The sequence below is a fragment of the Xyrauchen texanus genome, chromosome 41 (genome assembly GCF_025860055.1).
Source record: "Xyrauchen texanus isolate HMW12.3.18 chromosome 41, RBS_HiC_50CHRs, whole genome shotgun sequence".
NCBI lineage: Eukaryota > Metazoa > Chordata > Actinopteri > Cypriniformes > Catostomidae > Xyrauchen > Xyrauchen texanus.
In genome coordinates this window covers 30,742,621-30,763,264 of record NC_068316.1, presented here as the reverse complement: position 1 = coordinate 30,763,264, position 20,644 = coordinate 30,742,621, and the positions used below count along the sequence as shown (strand labels likewise).

General features: G+C 37.9%; 1 protein-coding gene across 2 annotated transcripts in view; it reads right to left on the bottom strand.

Moving 5' to 3' along the window:
- Positions 1–9,633: 9,633 nt before the first annotated feature.
- LOC127634469 (V-type proton ATPase 116 kDa subunit a 1-like) overlaps positions 9,634–20,644 on the bottom strand; it is a 43,776-nt gene continuing 32,765 nt past the window's right edge. For both annotated transcript variants that reach the window (XM_052114054.1, XM_052114055.1), the window contains exon 22: positions 9,634–10,931. In XM_052114054.1, coding sequence (XP_051970014.1) covers positions 10,838–10,931 — 94 coding nt within the window. In that variant the 3' untranslated portion in view covers positions 9,634–10,837. The remainder of the gene's footprint in view (positions 10,932–20,644) is intronic.

The following is a 20,644-nucleotide window of genomic DNA, read 5'->3' as shown; positions in this document are numbered from 1 at the left end:
AGTCACATGGTCGACTGGGCTGTCTTTTCCGACAGTTGATTTTATGGTCCTTTGTTTCGGATTCTTACAGAAACTCCCGCTCAAAAATAGTTAATATTTAATTATGAGCTTTTATATCTTGAGAATGGTACAAGAGACATGATATTCATTGTCATCAGCTTTCTATGCATACACCAGCGAATGCTTGCATACTAAACATGCCATTTTTTCATGGATATTATACGTGTAGGTAACAAAACACTATAATCCCTGGTTACAAAATAATACTGGTTAATTCATGGGTTATACAACATTGTTGAAACATTACACATTTTAAAGAGGTATATCAGGCTATAATCATTAATTTGTCAGTTATACAAGCTACCATAGTTCAAAGCAATTGTCAGAATTACCTAGCAAGACTAGGTCTTGTATGAACTGTGGATTTAAATGCATTCTGTACATTTTAGAAGGTTGATTCAGCAAAGTACTGTGACTTTGTTTTTGATGTTTCTGGATTAAAGAATGTCCCTTTAAGATGCTGTTTGCTCAACCGTGGTCACTATATCACGTGATCTGATGAGTAAGTGTAGCAGATTCCAGAGTCTCTCGGGAACTCCCAGAGTGTTTGTTCTGTTTTTTATTGCTTTGTCCTTTGAACTTAAGGCCTCTTTGCAGAGAAATTTTCAAGTCATATGGGATCTAGACAAGTCTCTTTGTTAGATTTATTGGCGAGATGTGAGACTCAGTGGCACCAACGTCTTTACATTTATGGCGTTGTGGAATTCCAGGAGTACGATTGGATAAATCCTAGATTCAAATCATGTTGTTTCAATTCTGTATAATCCAAAAATAATGATCCTAAACACACCTCAAAATCCACTTATGGACTACCTCAAGAGAAGCAAGCTGAAGGTTTTGGCATTGCCCTCACAGTCCCCTGACCTAAACATCATCGAAAATCTGTGGATAGACCTGAAAAGAGCAGTGCATGCAAGACGGCCAAAGAATCTCACAGAACTAAAAGCCTTTTGCAAGGAAGAATGGGTGAAAATCCCCCAAACAAGAATTGAAAGACATTTCGCTTTTACAAGATGGGATACTTGCCAGGGGGTGTTACTAAGTACTGACCATGCAGGGTGCCCAAACATTTGCTTCGGGTTCTTTTACTTTTTTGTTATTTTGAAACTGTAAAAGATAAAAAAGTAAATTGCTTAAAATTGTTTAAAATATTAAAGAAATATGTCATCTTTAACTTTATGCCTTTTGGAAATCAGGCCATCGTTTGCTCTGTTAGCTATTCACAGCAACAGAAATTTTGAACAGGGGTGCCCAAACTTTTGCATGCCACTGTATTGCAGAAACAATAGGAGCAATCTGAAAACTGGGCAGGGGACATGCATTCTAAATCAGCCTCTCTTCTAGGGCTGAGTGGTATGGCCAAAACTTTATCACTATAATTGTCTTCACATCGTTCGATATCGCTATTTACCAGGACAGGGTTGGGAGGGTTACTTTTAAATGTATTTCACTACAGATTACAAAATACATGCTGTAAAATGTAATTTGTCACATATTTTGTTAGATTACTAAAATTCAGTAATGTAATCTAAATACTTTGGATTACTACTTCAGCACCGGTAGATTTCTTCACTTGTTTTGACTATAAAAACACTGCCAGTACAGTAAGACAAAATACACATGTTAAAAATACATTCTCTGAAAAACCTAAATATCTTATGCAGTGTTGTTTCTAAAGAAAATGTATCTTGTTTTAAGGATTTTTAGATATTTTTACTGAAAACAAGAGTGCGATTTTTTTACCCTAACATTAAAGGTCTTACTAGTGAGAAAAAAAATGATCCAACATGGATTTTCTTGATTAAAATATGATCGTTAAGTGGAATCAGGTGCATGTAAAAAGGCAATAAATAGCATTTTTAGCTTAGCATAAAGCTAAATGTTCACATGACAATTTACACAAGGTTTATTTCTATTTCTTCTGCTCCAAACTTACTTCAAAATCTTAAGTAATCAAAATACTTTTGGAATGTAACTGTATGCTGAATAACAACAATTTAAATACTGTAGTGTACAGTTACTCATATTTTGTATTTTAAATACGTAATCCCATTACATGTATTCCATTACTCCCCAACCCTGTATCAGGATATACATTCATACACTTCTGTCTCAATCTCAAAATCGCTCCATTGCACTGAAATGTTCACTCCCTCTAAAATCCCACAATGCACCATAAAAACCAGGGAGCATCATTGTTCACCATAGATATTATATAGAGACTAGATGCCCTGTTGGCCGCTGCACACTGAGAAATACGGCCGCCATCTTAAACCGGTCGTACTCCTAGTTTCGTTGCGCTGCAACTGCAGTCACTTATTTCCAGGGGTTTCAGTACAGCGTAAAAATGTGACGTGGGTTCTCGGCACGCCCGCGGAAAGAAGGCACTATAATGCGCATGTGCGCTGACCTGAAATTTGTTTTATGTCATGGCCACGCCCCTTGTGCGTCGCTGTACTGAAACCCCTGTTTCGGGGGGGGGGGGTTTCCGCCTATATGTCCCCCCCCGCGATTTCCGCCTATATGTTCATGGTATACTGATTCACAGCATAGGGAGCTGATTTAGACACACTAACATGGAGAGTCAGTGAGCCAGTTGTGTGTATTACTTTGCAGAACTGCTTGTTTTTTTAGCGACATATTCCATATTCGATCATCTAGATGTAAGAACATAGAATAAATATTGAAAATTACTCACAAGTTTATCAATGATATCTAAAACATTTTTTTCCGATAAATGTCAATATCATTTTATTGCCCAGCCCTACTATCTTCTCAATAAGACATCATTTTAGATTTTTTAAGAATAAGTTTTATGTTTTTAAGATCATTGAATATCAACTAAACTTTTAATAAACATTAGCATTTTTTATGATAGAACTTTCATAATTAGAACTAAAATGTATAAATCTTTCATATTAATACAAATTAATTATCTATTTGAATGATTGTCAACCAAAGAATCAGAATCAGTATCAGAATGAGCTTTATTGACAAGTATTATTACACATACAAGGATTTTCTTGGTGACAGAATCTTCCAGTGCACAAACAATACAACAAGACAGAGATAATAAGACATTTTTTTAAAAGCCAATAGAAAATATGTATATAAAAACACACAATAAGACAAATCTCTCTCTAGTGAAAAGAGACTTCACTTGTTTGCCATTGAAACTCAAGTGCCAACTTTACAGGTACCACACAAAGGTTGTGCTACAAATATGTGATGGACTGAGTTGTACAATTAAATTATTGTTTAAATATGAATATATTATTAGAATATGTTATGTTATTTTTTGCTTGTTTGTTTGTCATTGCATCACAAATGCCATGGACTTGGCTGGACTTGGAAAAAAGTTTGTTTTGATAAACTAATGTTAAATAAGGCATTAGGCCTAACTTAAGTAAAATACAGTTTACTGACACATTTTATACTCCGTGACAGTTTATAAAATAATCAGTATGTGATGCTTGCAAACTGTATTATTAATTCTAACACATCAGTTGGAAATACTCTCTTGTTAAACTTCATAACCAGTTCAATGCTATATGAGATTGGAATTAAATGTTTATTAATGATTTAATGTATTATTTATGTAGTTTTTGATTAACAACTCACTGTAAAGAACAGAAAGGATATTTAAAGAGACATTATTCAATAAAATATGGATTGTGTGGATCTCGTCCTTGAACACGTTAAACGGAACGCGTCAACACACAGTGAAATGATGCTGAACTTCTTCCCCACTATAATCACTGGAAAGTGAAATCGGAACATTTACCAGCCAGTGGCTAATCACTGAAATTTAGTCACACTGTACGAAATTTGGTCAATTATGTATGGAGCCATAACTATGACTAAAGTATTTTAATGTGAATTTTGTACATCTGAATTCTATACAAGTGACATTAAACAAGTTTTTGTGCCAAATGTTATACATTTTTATTAGTATTTGATGTTTTGAAATTTTTAGAGAGTGGAATTTGCCGTTAAATTCAGATTATAAAACGAGTGGTTCAAATATTTATTTTAAGGTTCAGTTTAGAATCAAATCGTGAACTTTTTTTTCAGGGAAAAGTATTTAACAGTTTATCTGAACAGTCGGTAACCTGTACATAATGTGGAACATGAAAGCTTTAACTTTGACCTAGTTTGTTTACAATCTGAATTTATGAAAGTATAAACCTTTAATTTCATAATCTGGATATTTAAAGTTAATTTCACCTCTAAAAAGTTCAAAACAAAAAAACTGTCTGGTGTTTGTTTTTTAAAAAAAACAACACACATTTACAAATACGCCACAATCTTCACTTTTGTAACTTTTATCATAAGTCTAGATAGAGTTCAAACTAACCACATTTATATTCAAATACTTTAGTCATTGACTCAATACTAACATTGCATTTCATTTTGCTCAAGGTAAATGAGATCTCCCAAAAAAGACTGATCCACTCTGACTGTCCAGCAGAGGTCACTATCTTAATGGCTGATTGCCGATTCACCGAACCCACTGTGCACACCTTTTAAAGAAATAATCTAGGTTTAATGCAAGCTCAACTGACCGCATTTGTGGTATAATGTTGATTATCACAGATATTCATTTTGACTCATTCCTCCTTTTCTGTGTTAAAGTGGGAAGAGAATGGGGCCAATCTGTAAACATGAAAATACTCACTGTAGTCACAAGACGTAAATATATACATGTTTACATGATTTTAGTGTGATAAAATCACTCACTAAATTTTCTGTGTAAAGTTATAGCCAATTTTACAACTTTATTGTAACAATGTAACGCCATAAACCCTGCAACCCTAAAATGACCGTAAAACGATGATTTAAACAACTTAACAGCTTAAATAATATAAATGTTTTAACAAAGAATTAATCTCAGTGATAAAATAATATGTGTCATAATTCTGCCATTAAACACCCAAATAATTGACCCTATTCACTTCCATTGTAAATGCCTCAATTTAACCTAAACTTTTGCATTTCTTGGGGGGGTAATCAACATTATGCCACAAATGCTTAAATGATCTTAACTTTTACTGAACCTGAAATATTCCTTTCATGTGTCAGATCAGTGAATAAGAGACCAGGTCTGGGAGTAATGGAATACATGTAATGGGATTACATATTTCAAATACTAAATATATTAGTACAGGTATTCCAATACAGTTGTTGATAATAAGAATACAGTTACATTCAAAAAGTATTTTTGATTACTGAAGAGATTACTTTGCATTTTATTGTAATTTGTTTAATTTAGTTTATTTAGTTGGAAAACATTTATCCATATGATGCGATCCGAGGAGTGTTTGAACCGCATTGAAACACTTTCACACTTTCTTCGTTCATGAACGATTCTTTTATGTGACTCAGAAGAACGAGTAGTCTCAGAGAGTAATACGTTAATTTTGTGTTGGCTGTGCATGTGCAGTTGCCAACCTCCGTTCATTTGTTATGTGAAAACTGCAAGGACAAATGAGAAACCGAAATGATTTGTTCACCTCTGGAGTCTTCTGGTCCAAGTCGTTCGTTCTTTTGTCACGTGACAGCCGTATATGTATAGCGTATATGGCAGTCACGTGACAAAACAAAGGACTCTGATCAGATGACTCGAGGTGAAAGAAGCATTTCTGTTTCTCATTTGGCCTTGGCTGCATTATACATTTTTCCTTATTGGGACTATAATCAAAGTTTGCGTAAGTAGACGTGTGGGCTATTGAAAATGGAACATTTTAATTTAATTCTGCTCAAATGAATGAAATTAGCTAAATTACTCGAATAAAGATTTGTTCATTTTCAGTGATGAACTTTAGTAAAGTCACAATAGATCTTAACATCATTCACACGCGGAGGGGACACGTGAGAGAGGAATATGTTTGTTATTTGTGAAATGCTGAAGTCATCACACCTGTATGTGAATGTTACTCTGGCAGTGATCATTTATCAGTGTCATACAGCCGGTTTTATTCAAAGCATGACCCATGAGGAACAGGTTGATAATGATTTCAGAATAAAACAACTTTGTCCAATTTGTGGCAAACATTTATAATTAATAATTTCTGAATATTTAATTTTACTATTAAACTAGACTCCGGACGTAGTGTGTTAAATTGAATACTAAATTACCACTGCATTGAATTATGATAAAATAAACACTTAATAATTATATTCAGCCTTTATTCAGTTTTACTTAAACATGATAGAAAAGTAGCAGTTCAAGCAATCGCAGAATTGTCCAATCAGAATACACTTCAGAAAATTGTGCACTATGACTTCTGCGGTTAAAGACACTTTTTGGAACTTTTTATCTTCTCTCTTCCATGTTCTACTGAACGGCTGATGTGGCGCCTGAACCAAAATATCTGCACACCTCTGCTCAATTGAATATGTAAGACTAATACTGTAAATACACACAAAAATCCCTGCAGTTTGTGAACACTCAATTACTGCATCAAAGTATGTCCTAATCTGCAGGCGCAGCACTTTGCTGTCATTTTCAGTGACAGATCATGTTTTGTACATGAAAAACTGTTCTTTACGTTGTTTTAGTAGAATTTAAACATTATTTAATCTTTTAAAAAAATTTGTAATTACGATACATCTCCACTTTAGATCTGGTTTTGATCTTGCACCGGGCCTGGTTTGGAGCAGCAAAAATAGTTATGTAAACTGTCATGTGAACATTTAGCTTTATGCTAAGCTAAGATAAAATGCTATTTCTTGCCTTTACATAGATTTGTCACCTGACGTGAATATATTTTGTAATTAATTCTATAAAGACAATTCACGTCACTCTTTTTTCTCTAGTAAGACCTTTGATATTATAGCAAATATAGTCTGCAAAAATGTTATTCTTAATATTCTTAAAATATAATTTTTGTGTAAAAAAAAATATCTAAAAATCCTTAAAACAAAATATATTTATGTGAGTAGAAAAACTACACATGATATTTAGGCTTTTTTCAGAGAATGTATATTTACAGTGAAGTTTATTTTCTTTATTTACTACTTTATAGACGGCCAGTGCTGAAGAAGTAATCCAAAGTATTTCGATTACATTACTGACCTTGAGTAATCTAATGAAATGCGTTACAAATGACATTTTATAGCATGTATTCTGTAATCTGTAGCGGAATACATTTCAAAAGTAACCCTCACAACCCTGATAAGAGAACACATGTTACTCATAACATGGTTACATGGGGGAAAATTACAATGACAGATTTTATGTGTCAATGAATTTGAAAACCAGAATAATCCATCGTTTTTGTAAATAGTTGCTGTGATATAGCAACATTGTATTGGGTATTTATGATAAGAAAATATTATTCTAAAGGAAATGGTCAAAATTCAATGAGGGTAACAGAATATACTGTTAAGAATGTTAAGAATCGGTTTAGAAAACCCCAGAGTGGTCATGTGAATAGTTACATCTTGCAGATATCTTGACCTTACATAAAGCTCACAGAACTAAACATGTTCTCCCACTGAACTCATGGCATTCCCAGTGCAGGAAATTTGGGAACTGGCAAATGTTTCATTGAGAAGACTTGATAAGATTGTCATTAGAAACTGGTGGAGTAAAATCGTGTGTGTTAAACACAGATGGGGAGATGGGGACGGGTACGGAATTGCACAGGAATCTGAAATACTGTTTACAGTAAGATCAGGCCTCCACTGGTGCTGTTGTGCCTATATCTGAATCTTTTGAGAATTTAAAGGTGCACCCAGTCACTTTTTCTTCATTAAAAAGTTTTACATCTAAAGAAATGGGCAGTGCTTTAGAGAAATCTGTTTAAAACCATGTACACTCACATTATGATCTCCAGACATGCTTATCAAACTAATAAAAGCAGTTTCATTTGACCTGAGCTTAACTGCCTCATGTTGAAATCACATGACCAGCCAAATACTACTCATTTTATCTCAGTAACCCAACTAGCACATTTCTACAACGCCATCGGTAACAGAAAACTGTTGCTTTTGCATGATTCTGAATAAACGGCACTTTGTGTCAGTATACATCTATTTCAAGATGACTGCGAGATTAATTTGTATTTACTGTTTGTTTTTTGTATATTTTGAAGTCTTAACGGAAAGCTCTTGCTTCTTGACTGAAAAGAAAACAATTGAAGATTAAATTGGGATGCTTATTAGATTTGAAGCATCTGGCTTGTATTTGAACAGTAGACTAACGGGAATCTCTTTATGTAAAACGTATTAAAATGAAGCCTGGCTGCATACTGTAGTAGGAAGTCTCCTTGAGTTCACAAGAATAATAGCTTCACAATAAGACAATAATATAATAATAGAGTGGGTTCATGTAAGTTAAAGTGTTTCCATCCACGTTCAACCCTCTACCTCCTGCTGCTTGAACAGGAAGTTGGACACAAAAATGGAGGAAGTGTGGAGCTGCTGGAGCTGTAAAGGCTCCTGCATTCATTAAGCTGTTCATTGTATTCTCATGAGGTGTTTCTACTCACTTCATGGCTACAGGCTTGTTTAAGGAACTTGGATAATATGTGATACTCGCTCAAAGAGTCTGATAGACGCTTTTGCTCTTTTATTTTGCATGCTGTTCATTATACCGTTGGGTCTAAAAGCACATACAAAATCTGAGATTCAAAGTCTAATTTTAACCAGGAAATACGGTTTTAAGATTTTGACAAATGTAAACAAAGAAACATTATCACGTAAAAAGAATTAAAAATATTTTACTTTCTGCACTATTTTCATTAGAAGGTAAGCACAATTGTGACGTTAACTATGTGAACTCTGTAGGAAAGGCCAGTTTTGTTTAGATTTTTTTAGCTGTAAATATTCCAATTATTTATAATTTCTTCCCCAGTGGAACCCAGAAGATTCACCTTTGGCCTAGTTTGTTACCAATCTGAATTTCTGAGATCTGAATTTGAGAGATGTGTATTTTAATTTAAATTTCTTGTTAATCTGAATGTTTGAAAAAATTGTGTGTCTCACCCACAATAATCATATAATTTCTGAAGACATGGATTAAACCACTGGAGTCTAATGGATTACTTCTATGCTGCCTTTATGTGCTTTTTTTGACATTCAAAGTTCTGATCACCATTCACTTACATTGTGAGGACCTACAGAGCTGAAATATTCTTCTAAAAATCTTAATTTGTGTTCAGTAGTAGAAAGTCATACAAATCTGGAATGGCATTAGGGTGATTAAATGATGAGAGATTTTTCATTTTTGGGTGAACTATCTGTTTAAATGTCCCATTTAGAACTAAAATGAACAAAATTCAGATTAAAATGCTTTAGTCATTTTTCTAGCTCCATAATTTTTATGCTGACATTTATCTACTATTTTACCCTATTGTATGTTTAAATATTTCAAAACAAACGGTGTGTAATTTTAAAATACCTATAAAAAAATTAATTGCTTTAAAGTGAAATGAAGTCAAACTAAATCAAATCCAATGTTTCAATAATAAATATGCTAGTCGCACAACACCAAATACTGTATCTCTTCAAGACTAGCAACCAAAGGTGTATCTGATAAGAACAAAGAGCCGTAAATCTCATTGAAGCTTTGACATATGATTTTATTTTCCCAGTTTAATTGTCAGATTTAGGAGGAACAGGGTTTACACCAAACAACAGATTACAACAAACACCTTTGACTCTTCTGATTGTGTAATACTCTCTTGAAATGTGTTCATGCATAATCACACTTATGCATCTATAAAACAATTGCCACATCACAAAAAATACAGAAAAATACAGCTACATATAAATAAATAGACGACTAAGTCTTTGTTGATATGTTTCTCCTCTGAGCACAACACAGCAGTGCAACATAAATGATGAATAATCATCTTCTTGATGATTCTAGAAATTTCTCGAGATACATTGATGACTTTTACTATAGGTACCTCATGATACACTTGATATGGCCAATCCACAGCAGTTGAAGTGACAGGATATTAGGCTGCAAAGATTGTTGTTTTTTGGCTATGACAATTTCATCTTTTTGTCAACCTGTAGAACTAATTAAGAGTCAATTCAACTTAGTATTTCACCTTAAGAATTATTCAAGTCTGAGTTTAACAAAGTGATTTCCTTGAAACCATCTGCATCACCTGTCCCTTAAAAACAACACATACAAGAAAGTTATTTGTGGAAAGAAACAAGACTGAGGGAACATCACCCTTTTCCATATGAAATATAATAGGGGAACACCCTCATTCTTTATAGCGTTTATCCGCTTAGCCATATTTGTATTTTATTTGAGCCATAAACGCTTTCTGAGTTTACGATGGACTTCATAACATGAGTGCATCATATGAGTGTACTGGTCACCACTTGATGTCCTGAAGGAAAACCAGTTGTGAACCACTGCTTTAGATAACACTGAGTTAAAGAAAGTACTTCACATATCACATTTTAATGATTGAGCATCAATTCAATAAACTGTCAACACAGGAAAAATACTTTTTTTATGCATTGGTTGGTTTATATCCATATAATAAAATGCTACAATAATTAGATGCAGTGAATACACTGTTTTAAGGGTTTACATGAAGTTGGGCCTTACTATATATCCATATGATGAGAGAGTTACAGCACACTACACATCTCAAAAACACAATGGAAAAAGTGCTCCTAATAGGCATTTAAAGGTCAATAGGTCACATATATCTTACAAACACTTCAGCGAACAGTACTGCTCTTGTCGAAGAAGGGGTTCCATGCGGGACTGGGAATGGATTTTATTAGATGGGATTGCAGTACCTCATTCATCAAATCGCCCCTCCGAGATACTTTCGAAGGAGAAGGGGACAAACTTGAAGCCTTGTCCTTTGTAGAATTTGTTCTGGAACTCCACCCTACATGACAGGAAAGACAGGACAAAAGAATGCAATGTCAGAGAGATGATGAGGGACGTGTAATATCAAAAACACCTGTGGGTTCCCGTTGACAAAATACTTGCATCCTGATTAACTTATCTTGTGTTTGTTTGTTTCCTCAAAAGCACAAAGTGTGTCAAAGTGGATGGGTAGGAATAATTACAATATTCATCACATTTTGGAGCATACAACCTTCAAATTAAAAGAGTAACACAGTGGAGCTTCTTATTCTTCTATATTCTTATCAGCATCCTTCTATACAGTTATCAGTATAATAATTATTGTTTCCAAACAGGTTTCCCAAAAACTCCTACCAACCCTTCCACCCTGCCTCATCCTCCTTTGTTTGGGCAAATGGGTAGTCCCGCCCTAAACACACACCATTGGCTGAGGTTATTAAACAGTCATGTCCAAGTTTTCTGATTGGTTAACATGCACATACCATACTTTCCAGATCAGAAGATACAAATTTCTGTCAGGTAATAGGAAGATTTAATGTGTGTGGGAAAAAGAAAATTGGTTTAAAGAGATTTGTTTTTCTTTGCATACTAGCTGTTTCATAACAATAGTACACGATCAAGAGTGCTGTATAGATGGACAATTCAGCACGATTGGTAGTATGATATTGCTTTTATACAACAGTTCATCAAACAGGTAATTAATAAGTAGGGAAAAATTAAGCACTGTTGCAAAAAAACACTTGTGCGTGGAACTACTTTCTTACACTAGAAAATTCAGGATCTGCCGTTGCTAGTTCGATAGATGCACCCAAGCCTCCGTTACTAATTCGAAAACCAAATTTTGGAACTAGAAACAACAGCTTGGGCTGTTTCTAACAAGTTTTTGGAGAAACAAGGATGTGTGTGTGTGAGAAAGAGAGAGCAAGTACGACTGAGCATGTGATTACCTGCGTCTGTTTCATTGATGAACAGTAACGCTGATAGTTTAACTCTATTTCTCAGCTATATTGTTGTTGTAATCCGAGCGAAAATGAGTGAGAGACAATTCTGGACTACGAATAAATTAGAGCACTGACAGACAATACACAGTCAACGCAAGCTTAACTCATTCATAACACAAACAAGACAGTCTTTTGTCTGGTGAAGCACCCCTTGAAATGCCTCTTGTCCAATAAGATTCTAGGACCAGAACTAACTGTTGTATAAAATATTATGCAATTTAAACAAATGCCATGTTAACAACCCAATAACACCTCTCATTCTTAACACCTGAACACATAACTGATACGTAGTCCACTTTTCATAGATTTTGAGGGAGGGCTAGGGCCAAATATGGTTCAACTTTCTTGCATTGGTTCCTGAACCTTACATACCAGTAAACTTTGTGGTTCAACTATTATTTGGGATATTCTTCTATTTATATCTAATGAACGGTGAGCACATTTTTCACTTTGTCCTGATTTATCTAAAGCTGTTATGGGGTGCCAGGGGTGAAAGTCTCTCACACATTCCATCACTATCAACAGCTCTTTCCAGACCCATAGATAAGAGTGTTTAGATTTGCTGTTTTGAGAATAGTTTTTTAAGGTTAAGAATATGAGCAAGGTAATGTCCAGGCATGGCCATTTGAAATCAAACCGACAAACTGTGAGTATGTTATCATGTGTGTATGTATGCTTGTACATACTCTGAGTGAGTTTGAAAATGAATAAGAGAAGGAAACATGTCAAGTGCAGGAATGTCTCACTGCTTAGGTAAATATTTAAGTGAAGAGAGAAAAGACTCTTCCATCTTGCTGTGGAACAAATAGTCATCAAGAGTACAGAACCTTCTTTATCTCCTAATGTCCTAATGTTTATTTTTCCATAGGACACCCATCTGTCATTTCTGTTTGAGTTTATCAAAGGCACACTTCTCTTTTCTGAATGTGTTTCTTGAAACAAAAATATCAATGAAGACATCACGTTATATTTGTGAGTCTTCCTCTAACTCTATCTCTCACAGTGATGATGTTTTTCAGGTGTCTCATTTGCTCTTTGGCATATTTAAAGGAGAGTTTAATCCACTCATTAAGCTGGTAAAGAGCGGAAAGGAGAGAGCAACAAAAAAATGTAAAAATAGTTACAGCTTTAGTCCACATTCACACTAATACGTTTTAGTTTGAAAATGCATTCATTTTGCTACTTTACACCTCTCACCACCACTCAAAATGCCCCACATTACTAAATTCTTTGGAAATGGGTGACGTAAGGAAACTGAAAACGAATTAGTATGGATGTGGCATTCCAACAGTTAGTTCCGCCCCTAAAATTTTATTGGCCAAGCCACATTTCAAGAGTGCTAATATTTAGTACACTGAAAAACCTAAAAGTTGACTTAACTGAACTGATTGAGTAAACTTATTCCCTCAATTGAATTGAGTAATGGCATCTCCAAAACTTGTATAATTAAGTTCACTTAACTTAGAATGAACTATTTAAGTAAAGGTAACTTGATTGAAGTATAATTAACTCAGATTTGCTGATTAAATTTTGTTTTTACATAATAATTTTAATTGAATGGACTTAAATTTAGGTTTGTGACAGGGCGGGGGGCAGGACCGGGTCGTGATTACACCTGGTCCCTTATCAGGCTTATTAAGCCTATGAGAGGGATAAAGGCCGACTGCGGAAGGTGGTGCGACGAGAGAGAGAGAGAGAGAGAGAGAGAGAGATCGTTTATGGTCAGCTGACTGTCATGTGTCTGTGTCTTTTGTTTATGTTTCTCATTAAACTATTATTTATATTGTCAAGCCAGTTCTCGCCGGTTCTCGCCACCTCCTTGCCCGTTTATATCCCTTTACAAGGTTATACAATAACAAATCTTAAATAAAGATTATTACTGATTTTAGGTCAATCATCTTCCACAGAAATGTATTTCACATTTCATATTTCACACATTATATACACCTGTATTTCAGTTGGACATGCAGTTAGTGAGATAACTGTGACTGTTAACAGGGTCCAACTTGACCAAAGAGACACAGATCACCCTAATAGTGACATCATACTAAACAACTATTTGCAACAAAAACATAAATAATACTACAAAAGATAAGAAAAAAAAAATTGCATATTACTCTTCTTGCATTTAAATATTTTTGCAAATAAAAGTGTTCCATACCCCACATCACTATCACAATGTTTAAGTAACTCAATCCGATTTTATTTCCACATGAATAGGTCCATTGAAGTCAGTAGATGCATGGCCCATAGAGTGCTATTGAAGCCATGCTTCAATGGGAGTCTATGTTAGAGACCTGTACCATTCAAATCAAGGTGCAAAAGATCAGTGTTCATTGGATGAGAGGCACTAAAAGCATAATTTTGTGTCCCGTCTGGATGGCTGCTTCTCTGAGAATCTATGGGAGCTTCATTAGCCCTATTTGCATTGGATTTGCATGTGATTGCCTATTGGACATTTTGTTTACAATCAGTGTATTTTTGTCCTGACTAGAAGCCAGCTTCTCTATATGATGATAGGTCAAATGGAGGGACTTTGCAAACAAAGCACCAATAATTGAAGCAGTGATGTGTTTGACAGCGTATGAAATGTAAAAGCGCTACTGTTGAGTGCAAAGTATTTGGCAGTCCGGAGATCCACAAGATGTTTTTCAACATAAACCAAGACAAACCCCAGGCCATTGAACTGAATACTCTTCTGGCCTCATTTGACTTGAAAAGACTACACACCACAGCAACTCACAGGTCGGGCAACCAGCTAAACCTCATTTTTACACGTAACTGTACCACCTCTAATATTCTTGTTACACCTTTACATGTCTCTGATCACTACTTTGTTCAATTCAACATGATTCTCCCATCCATTGTAAAACCGACCCCACTGTTGGTTTCCTTTCGCCGTAACCTCCGTTCCCTCTCACCCTCTCGCATTTCCACTGATGTCTCTGCCTCTCTTCCCACAATAAATGTATTTTCCATGCTTGATGTAAACACTGCCACAGACACACTTAGCTCTACTTTAACAACCTGTCTAGACAACATCTGTCTTCTCTCCTCTAGACCAGCACGGACTACACCACCCAGCCCCTGGCTGTCTGACGTCCTTCGTGAACATCGGACTGATCTCAGGGCAGCTGAGAGGAGATGGCGGAAATCTAAAGATCCAGCTGATCTAGGTAAATATCAGCTTCTGCTTGCAACTTTTTCAAATAACGTTAACACTGCAAAAACTTAATATTACCAGACCAAGATCAACAGCACCACAGACACTCGTAGCTTGTTTAGAACATTTAACACACTTCTCTGCCCTCCCCCTCCACCACCTGACACATCACTGACAGCAGATTATATTCGCCACATTTTTTACTGATAAGGTTACAGCCATCAGCAATACATTCACTGCACCACACCCTGTCAAACACCTGGCTCCTGTATGCAACCCTTCTTTCCCTATGTTCTCTCCTTTAACTGACACTGAGGTCTCTAAACTCCTCCTCTCCAACCACCCCACAACCTGTTCCCTTGACCCCATTCCATCACACCTTCTCCAGGCCATCTCTCCGTCCATCCTACCAGCACTTACACACATAATTAACACATCCCTTCTTGCAGGCACTTTTCCCACTACATTTAAGCAGGCTCGAGTAACCCCACTGCTGAAAAAACCTGCACTTAACCCCACACAGATAGAACACTACAGACCAGTCTCTCTCATCCCATTCATGGCAAAAACACTTGAAAGGGCAGTTTTCAATCAGATCTCCGCCTATCTCTCACAGAACAAGCTGCTGGATGACAATCAGTCAGGCTTCAAAAGTGGACACTCCACTGAGACTGCCCTGCTGTCTGTCATTAAGTCGCTGAGACAGGCGAAAGCTGAATCCAGATCATCCGTTCTGATTCTGCTGGACCTTTCTGCTGCCTTTGACACAGTCAACCATCAGATCCTACTCTCCACTCTCTCTAAAATGGGCATCACTGGAACTGTGCTTGACTGGTTCAACTCTTATCTCTCAGAAAGGTCCTTTGAGGTAGCCTGGAGAGGGGAAGTATCCAAGCCACACCAGTTACTTACTGGGGTACCTCAGGGATCAGTGCTTGGGCCACTTCTCTTCTCCATATACACATCACTGGGACCCATTATCCAGTCACATGGTTTCTCTTACCACTGCTACGCTGATGACACGCAACTCTACTTGTCTTTCCAGCCCAACGACACCACAGTAACCGCTCGAATCGCTGCCTGTCTGACAGACATCTCAGACTGGATGAAGGAACACCACCTTCAACTCAACCCAGCCAAGACCGAACTCTGTTGAACACAACATCACCGTGCAGCTGGGTCCAACTACAGTTTCGCCTTCCAAAACGGTCAGAAATCTAGGGGTAACCATTGTTGATGAGCTAAATTTCACAGACCACATTTCAAAAACTGCAAGATCATGTAGATTTACACTCTACAATATCAGGAAGATAAGACCCTTCCTCTCTGTACATGCCACACAACTGCTCGTTCAGTCCCTTGTCATAACTAGACTGGACTACTGTAACGCTCTCATTGCAGGCCTTCCTGCATGTGCTATTAGACCCCTGCAAATGATCCAGAATGCAGCAGCACGTCTGGTCTTTAATGAACCTAAGAGAGCACATGTTACACCACTTTTTTCTCTCTCCACTGGCTGCCAGTTCATGCACGTAGTAAATTCAAGGCCCTGATGCTGGCATACAAAACAGTCACTGGGTCTGCTCCAGCATACCTAAAAACATTTATGCAGAGCTACGTTCCCACCAGAAGCCTGCGGTCGGCTAAGGAACGTCGCCTTGTCGTACCAAAACAAAGAGGCACCAAAACACTTTCCCGGACTTTCAGTTTCATCATACCACGGTGGTGGAATGACCTTCCCAACTCAATCCGGGAAGCTAACTCACTCTCTATCTTCAAAAAACGGCTAAAAACACATCTTTTCCAAAAGCACTTAATCGGTCACTAATAAAAAAAAAATAAAAAAAATAAAAATTTTTACATTTCTTGTTGCACTTAAATCTGTTTTGTATACTATTCTAATGATAGTGAAACTTTGTAATATGACACTTTTTGTACCACTGTCTCCCTAAGATGATTCGCTGATGTTTTTCCTCTTTTGTAAGTCGCTTTGGATAAAAGCGTCTGCCAAATGAATAAATGTAAATGTAAGTCTGACATAACACATTTATTTCAGCTTTTATAATAAAATATTTTGCATATTTTGCTGCAAAAACAGTTTTGAGCTTAGTTGATTATTTTCATAAAGAAATTTCACTGTCTGAGTAGTTAAGGTTACATTCCACTTACATATGCAGTTCCAGACAAGTTTTAAGTCTGTGTGTGGTTTGATGACATTCAAATATTGATACTTTAGGTCCTTATGAAACAATTTTAATTGTTAAAAAGAAATACACAAACTTACTGGCCAACTTTTGACTAAAATGTGAAAACTTGTTTGTAGAAATGTTATATTAAAGCACACTCACAATTATGCTGTTGCCAAATGAAATTACTTTCTTCATTACACGTTTCCTAGTGAAATGTCCAGCAAGGGGCGCTACAAGTGAGTGAAACGGTAACGTAATCAGATAATGTTTTTCAGGTGAGTATTAGATAGAGGTTTCAATGAGCAAAACATACCTCCCTAACTTTAAACTAAACCTAAGCAATAGTATTCTTAAAGCAAATGAGAGGTAAATGAAACATCCTTACCCTAAACAAACACCTAAACCGATAGTGTCCTAAAAGCAAATGCAATAAAAAAAGAACATTTCCTGAAGCAACCACATCATGTCGTGTTCGCTTCTATTACATTTTTGTCTCAGACCGAATCCAAAGTCCAACACTCGATCAGGTGAGCGACTGCCGAAATGAATTTCACTGGAATAAGTGTGTAAATGTAGTTGGGTCTCTAATACATGTTAAAATGTGTAATTTTTGTAATGATGTGTTATATTAAGTGTTTCGAAATCATAACATTGCAGTGTGTGAGTAATAGTGTGGAAAATAAGTGTTTATAAAGTCATATTCATCTGCTGTACTCATGATTTGTGAGAATGTTTTGTGTTTGTTGTATAGTAATGTTATTCTATGAGACTAGGTTGTACATTTAAGTAGGTCCAACATTTATGCTCACAGAATCCAAGTAAAAATACTAGTTAGCTAGTAACTTTTTTTAGGTTGATCCGTTGAAGGACCTGAGTGCGGGCACCACGGTCAACGAAGAGACTTTCTCTGAGCTTCGTTGAGCCACGGATCTGTCTCGGTGCGACCAAGCAGAGGGCTCGTGTCATTGGCCGGTCTATGTCTGCTCTAGTCAGCATGGAGAGACACTTATGGCTCAACCTGTTGGGCATCAGAGATAAAGACAAAGTTTTCCTTCCCGATGCTCCGGTTTTGCCTTCTGGCTTATTTGGTGATGCTATGAATGTAGTTATCACCAGGTTCCAGGAGGCAAAGAGTCACGAGGAAGCCTTCGGGCAATTCCTTCCTCGCCGCACTCAGGGAAAGGGGCCGTTGGCCACCCAGCCCTGCCCCGGTCCTTCTAGAAGGGAGGCTCAACATCAAAGCGTGACGGGTCGTGCCCCCCCTTCGTAGAGATTGGGGCCCGGCTCATCGCCCTCAGAAGCCCCCAAAGCAAGACCTCAGGGCAGTCATTTCTAAGAAGAAAAAACCCTGACGGTCTTGTGCCCAGCCTTGTGGGGGTAGCCCCCCTTGGATCGGGGCACGCGAAGCATTCACCTGTACCTTCCCAATACCCCCACAAAACCTCTCCATTCCCGCTGCCTCTGGTGTTTCGGGAGTTAGAGGTTTCCAGCAAAATGTTGGGTGTTCCGTTGCTTCCTGCCTTAGTCCAGGACGTGGAATACTCGACATCCCCTCAACAGGAAGTGTCAAAATTGATACCCATCTCAGAGAACCTGGCAGCATGGAAGCTACTGCCAGGTGTTTCTATGTGGGTTCTAAGAACAGTAGAAAAAGGATACAGAATTAAATTCAATCGCCGTCCTCCGCGTTTCAACGGCGTGGTCTCCACTACCGTGAAACCGGAAACAAGCATGTCTACTGTGGAAAGAACTGCAAAATCTCTTGGTCAAAGGGGCCATAGATAGAACATGTTCCCCTTCCAGAGAAAGAGTCAGGTTACTACAGCAGATACTTTGCGTCTGATTTTAGACTTTCAAGGCTTGAATCGCTCAATCAGGGTGTTCAAGATCAAGACTCTAACTGTCAAGACGGTCGTGTCTCAAATCCAACATCACGATTTGTTGGTCACGATCGATCTCATGGATGCATATTTTCATATAGAAATTCTGCCACAACACAGGAAGTTCCTGAGGTTCCCTTTCGGGTACGACACTTTCCAATATCGGATTCGTCCATTCGGCCTAGCCCTATCACCCCGCACATTCACGAAATGCATGAATGCACACCGGGGCATCCGCAATCTGAATTGCATAGACGACTGGCTGATATTAGCACAGTTACAAGAACTGGCAGTTCAGCACAGGGATATTTACGCTCATCTGGTTTCTCTGGGTCTGAGACTCAACGTCAAAAAGAGCGTTCTCTCTCCCACTCAGGAAATTGCCTATCTGGGCGTTGTATGGTATTCGATCATGATGTGGGCACAATTGTCTCCAGCATGAATCGTGTCCATTCAGAACACCCTGAGCAAAGTCAGGCTAGGCCAAGATTACACTGTTCGTCAGTATCAATGAATACTGGGTCTCATGGCATCTGCGTCCTCTGTGATCCCTTTGGGCCTTCTGCACATGAGACCATATCAGTTGTGGCTCAAAGCCAGGGGATTTCATCCAAGGGCCAGTCCCCTAATGCAGATAAGGGTTATGCGTTGCATGCTTCGTAACCTTTCTATGTGGTTCAGACCCCGGTTCCTCACTTTGGGTCCCACACTAGGTGCGTCTTGCCATCACAAATTGCTAACGACAGATGCCTCCCTAACGGGCTGGGGTGTGGTCTTAAGTGGTCATCCAGCTCAAGGGGAATGCGAGGGTCATCAGCTCGATTGGCACATCAACTGCCTCGAGTTGATGGCGGTATTTCTGGCTCTGAAATACTTCCAGTATTTGAGAGGCTGCCATGTCCTGGTGCGGGTGGACAACACAGCAGTAGTCTCTTACATAAACCATCAAGGAGGCCTACGTTCACACCAGCTCAACAGACGGCACGGAGAGGCACGGCAGATTCTCCTTTGGGCCCAGGGCAAGCTCCTGTCAATCAGAGCAGTTTATATCCCTGGATGCCTGAATGTGGGAGCAGATTTACTGTTCAGACAGAAAATACAGACGGGGGAGTGGAAACTCCACCCCGAGGTAGTGTAACAAATCTGGGTGAAATTTTACAGAGTGGAAGTGGACCTCTTCGCCTCCCAACAGACAGCGCAATGTCCCCTCTACTTCTCTCTGACTCACCCAGCCCCCCTGGGTCTGGATGCGATGGCACATTCTGGCCCAGAATGCACCTGTATGCGTTTCCTCCTGTTTTTCTGCTCCCGGGAGTCTTGGTCAGAGTTTGCCAACAAGGGTCTTACATCTTACTGATAGCGCCGCGTTGGCCGAACAGGGTATGGTTCTCCGAGATAATTTCTCTCCTCGATGTCTCGTCTTGGTCGATTTCAGACAGGAGGGACCTTCTGTTCAAGGTGCAGGGGACAATATTTCATCCCCGGCCCGAGCTGTGGAA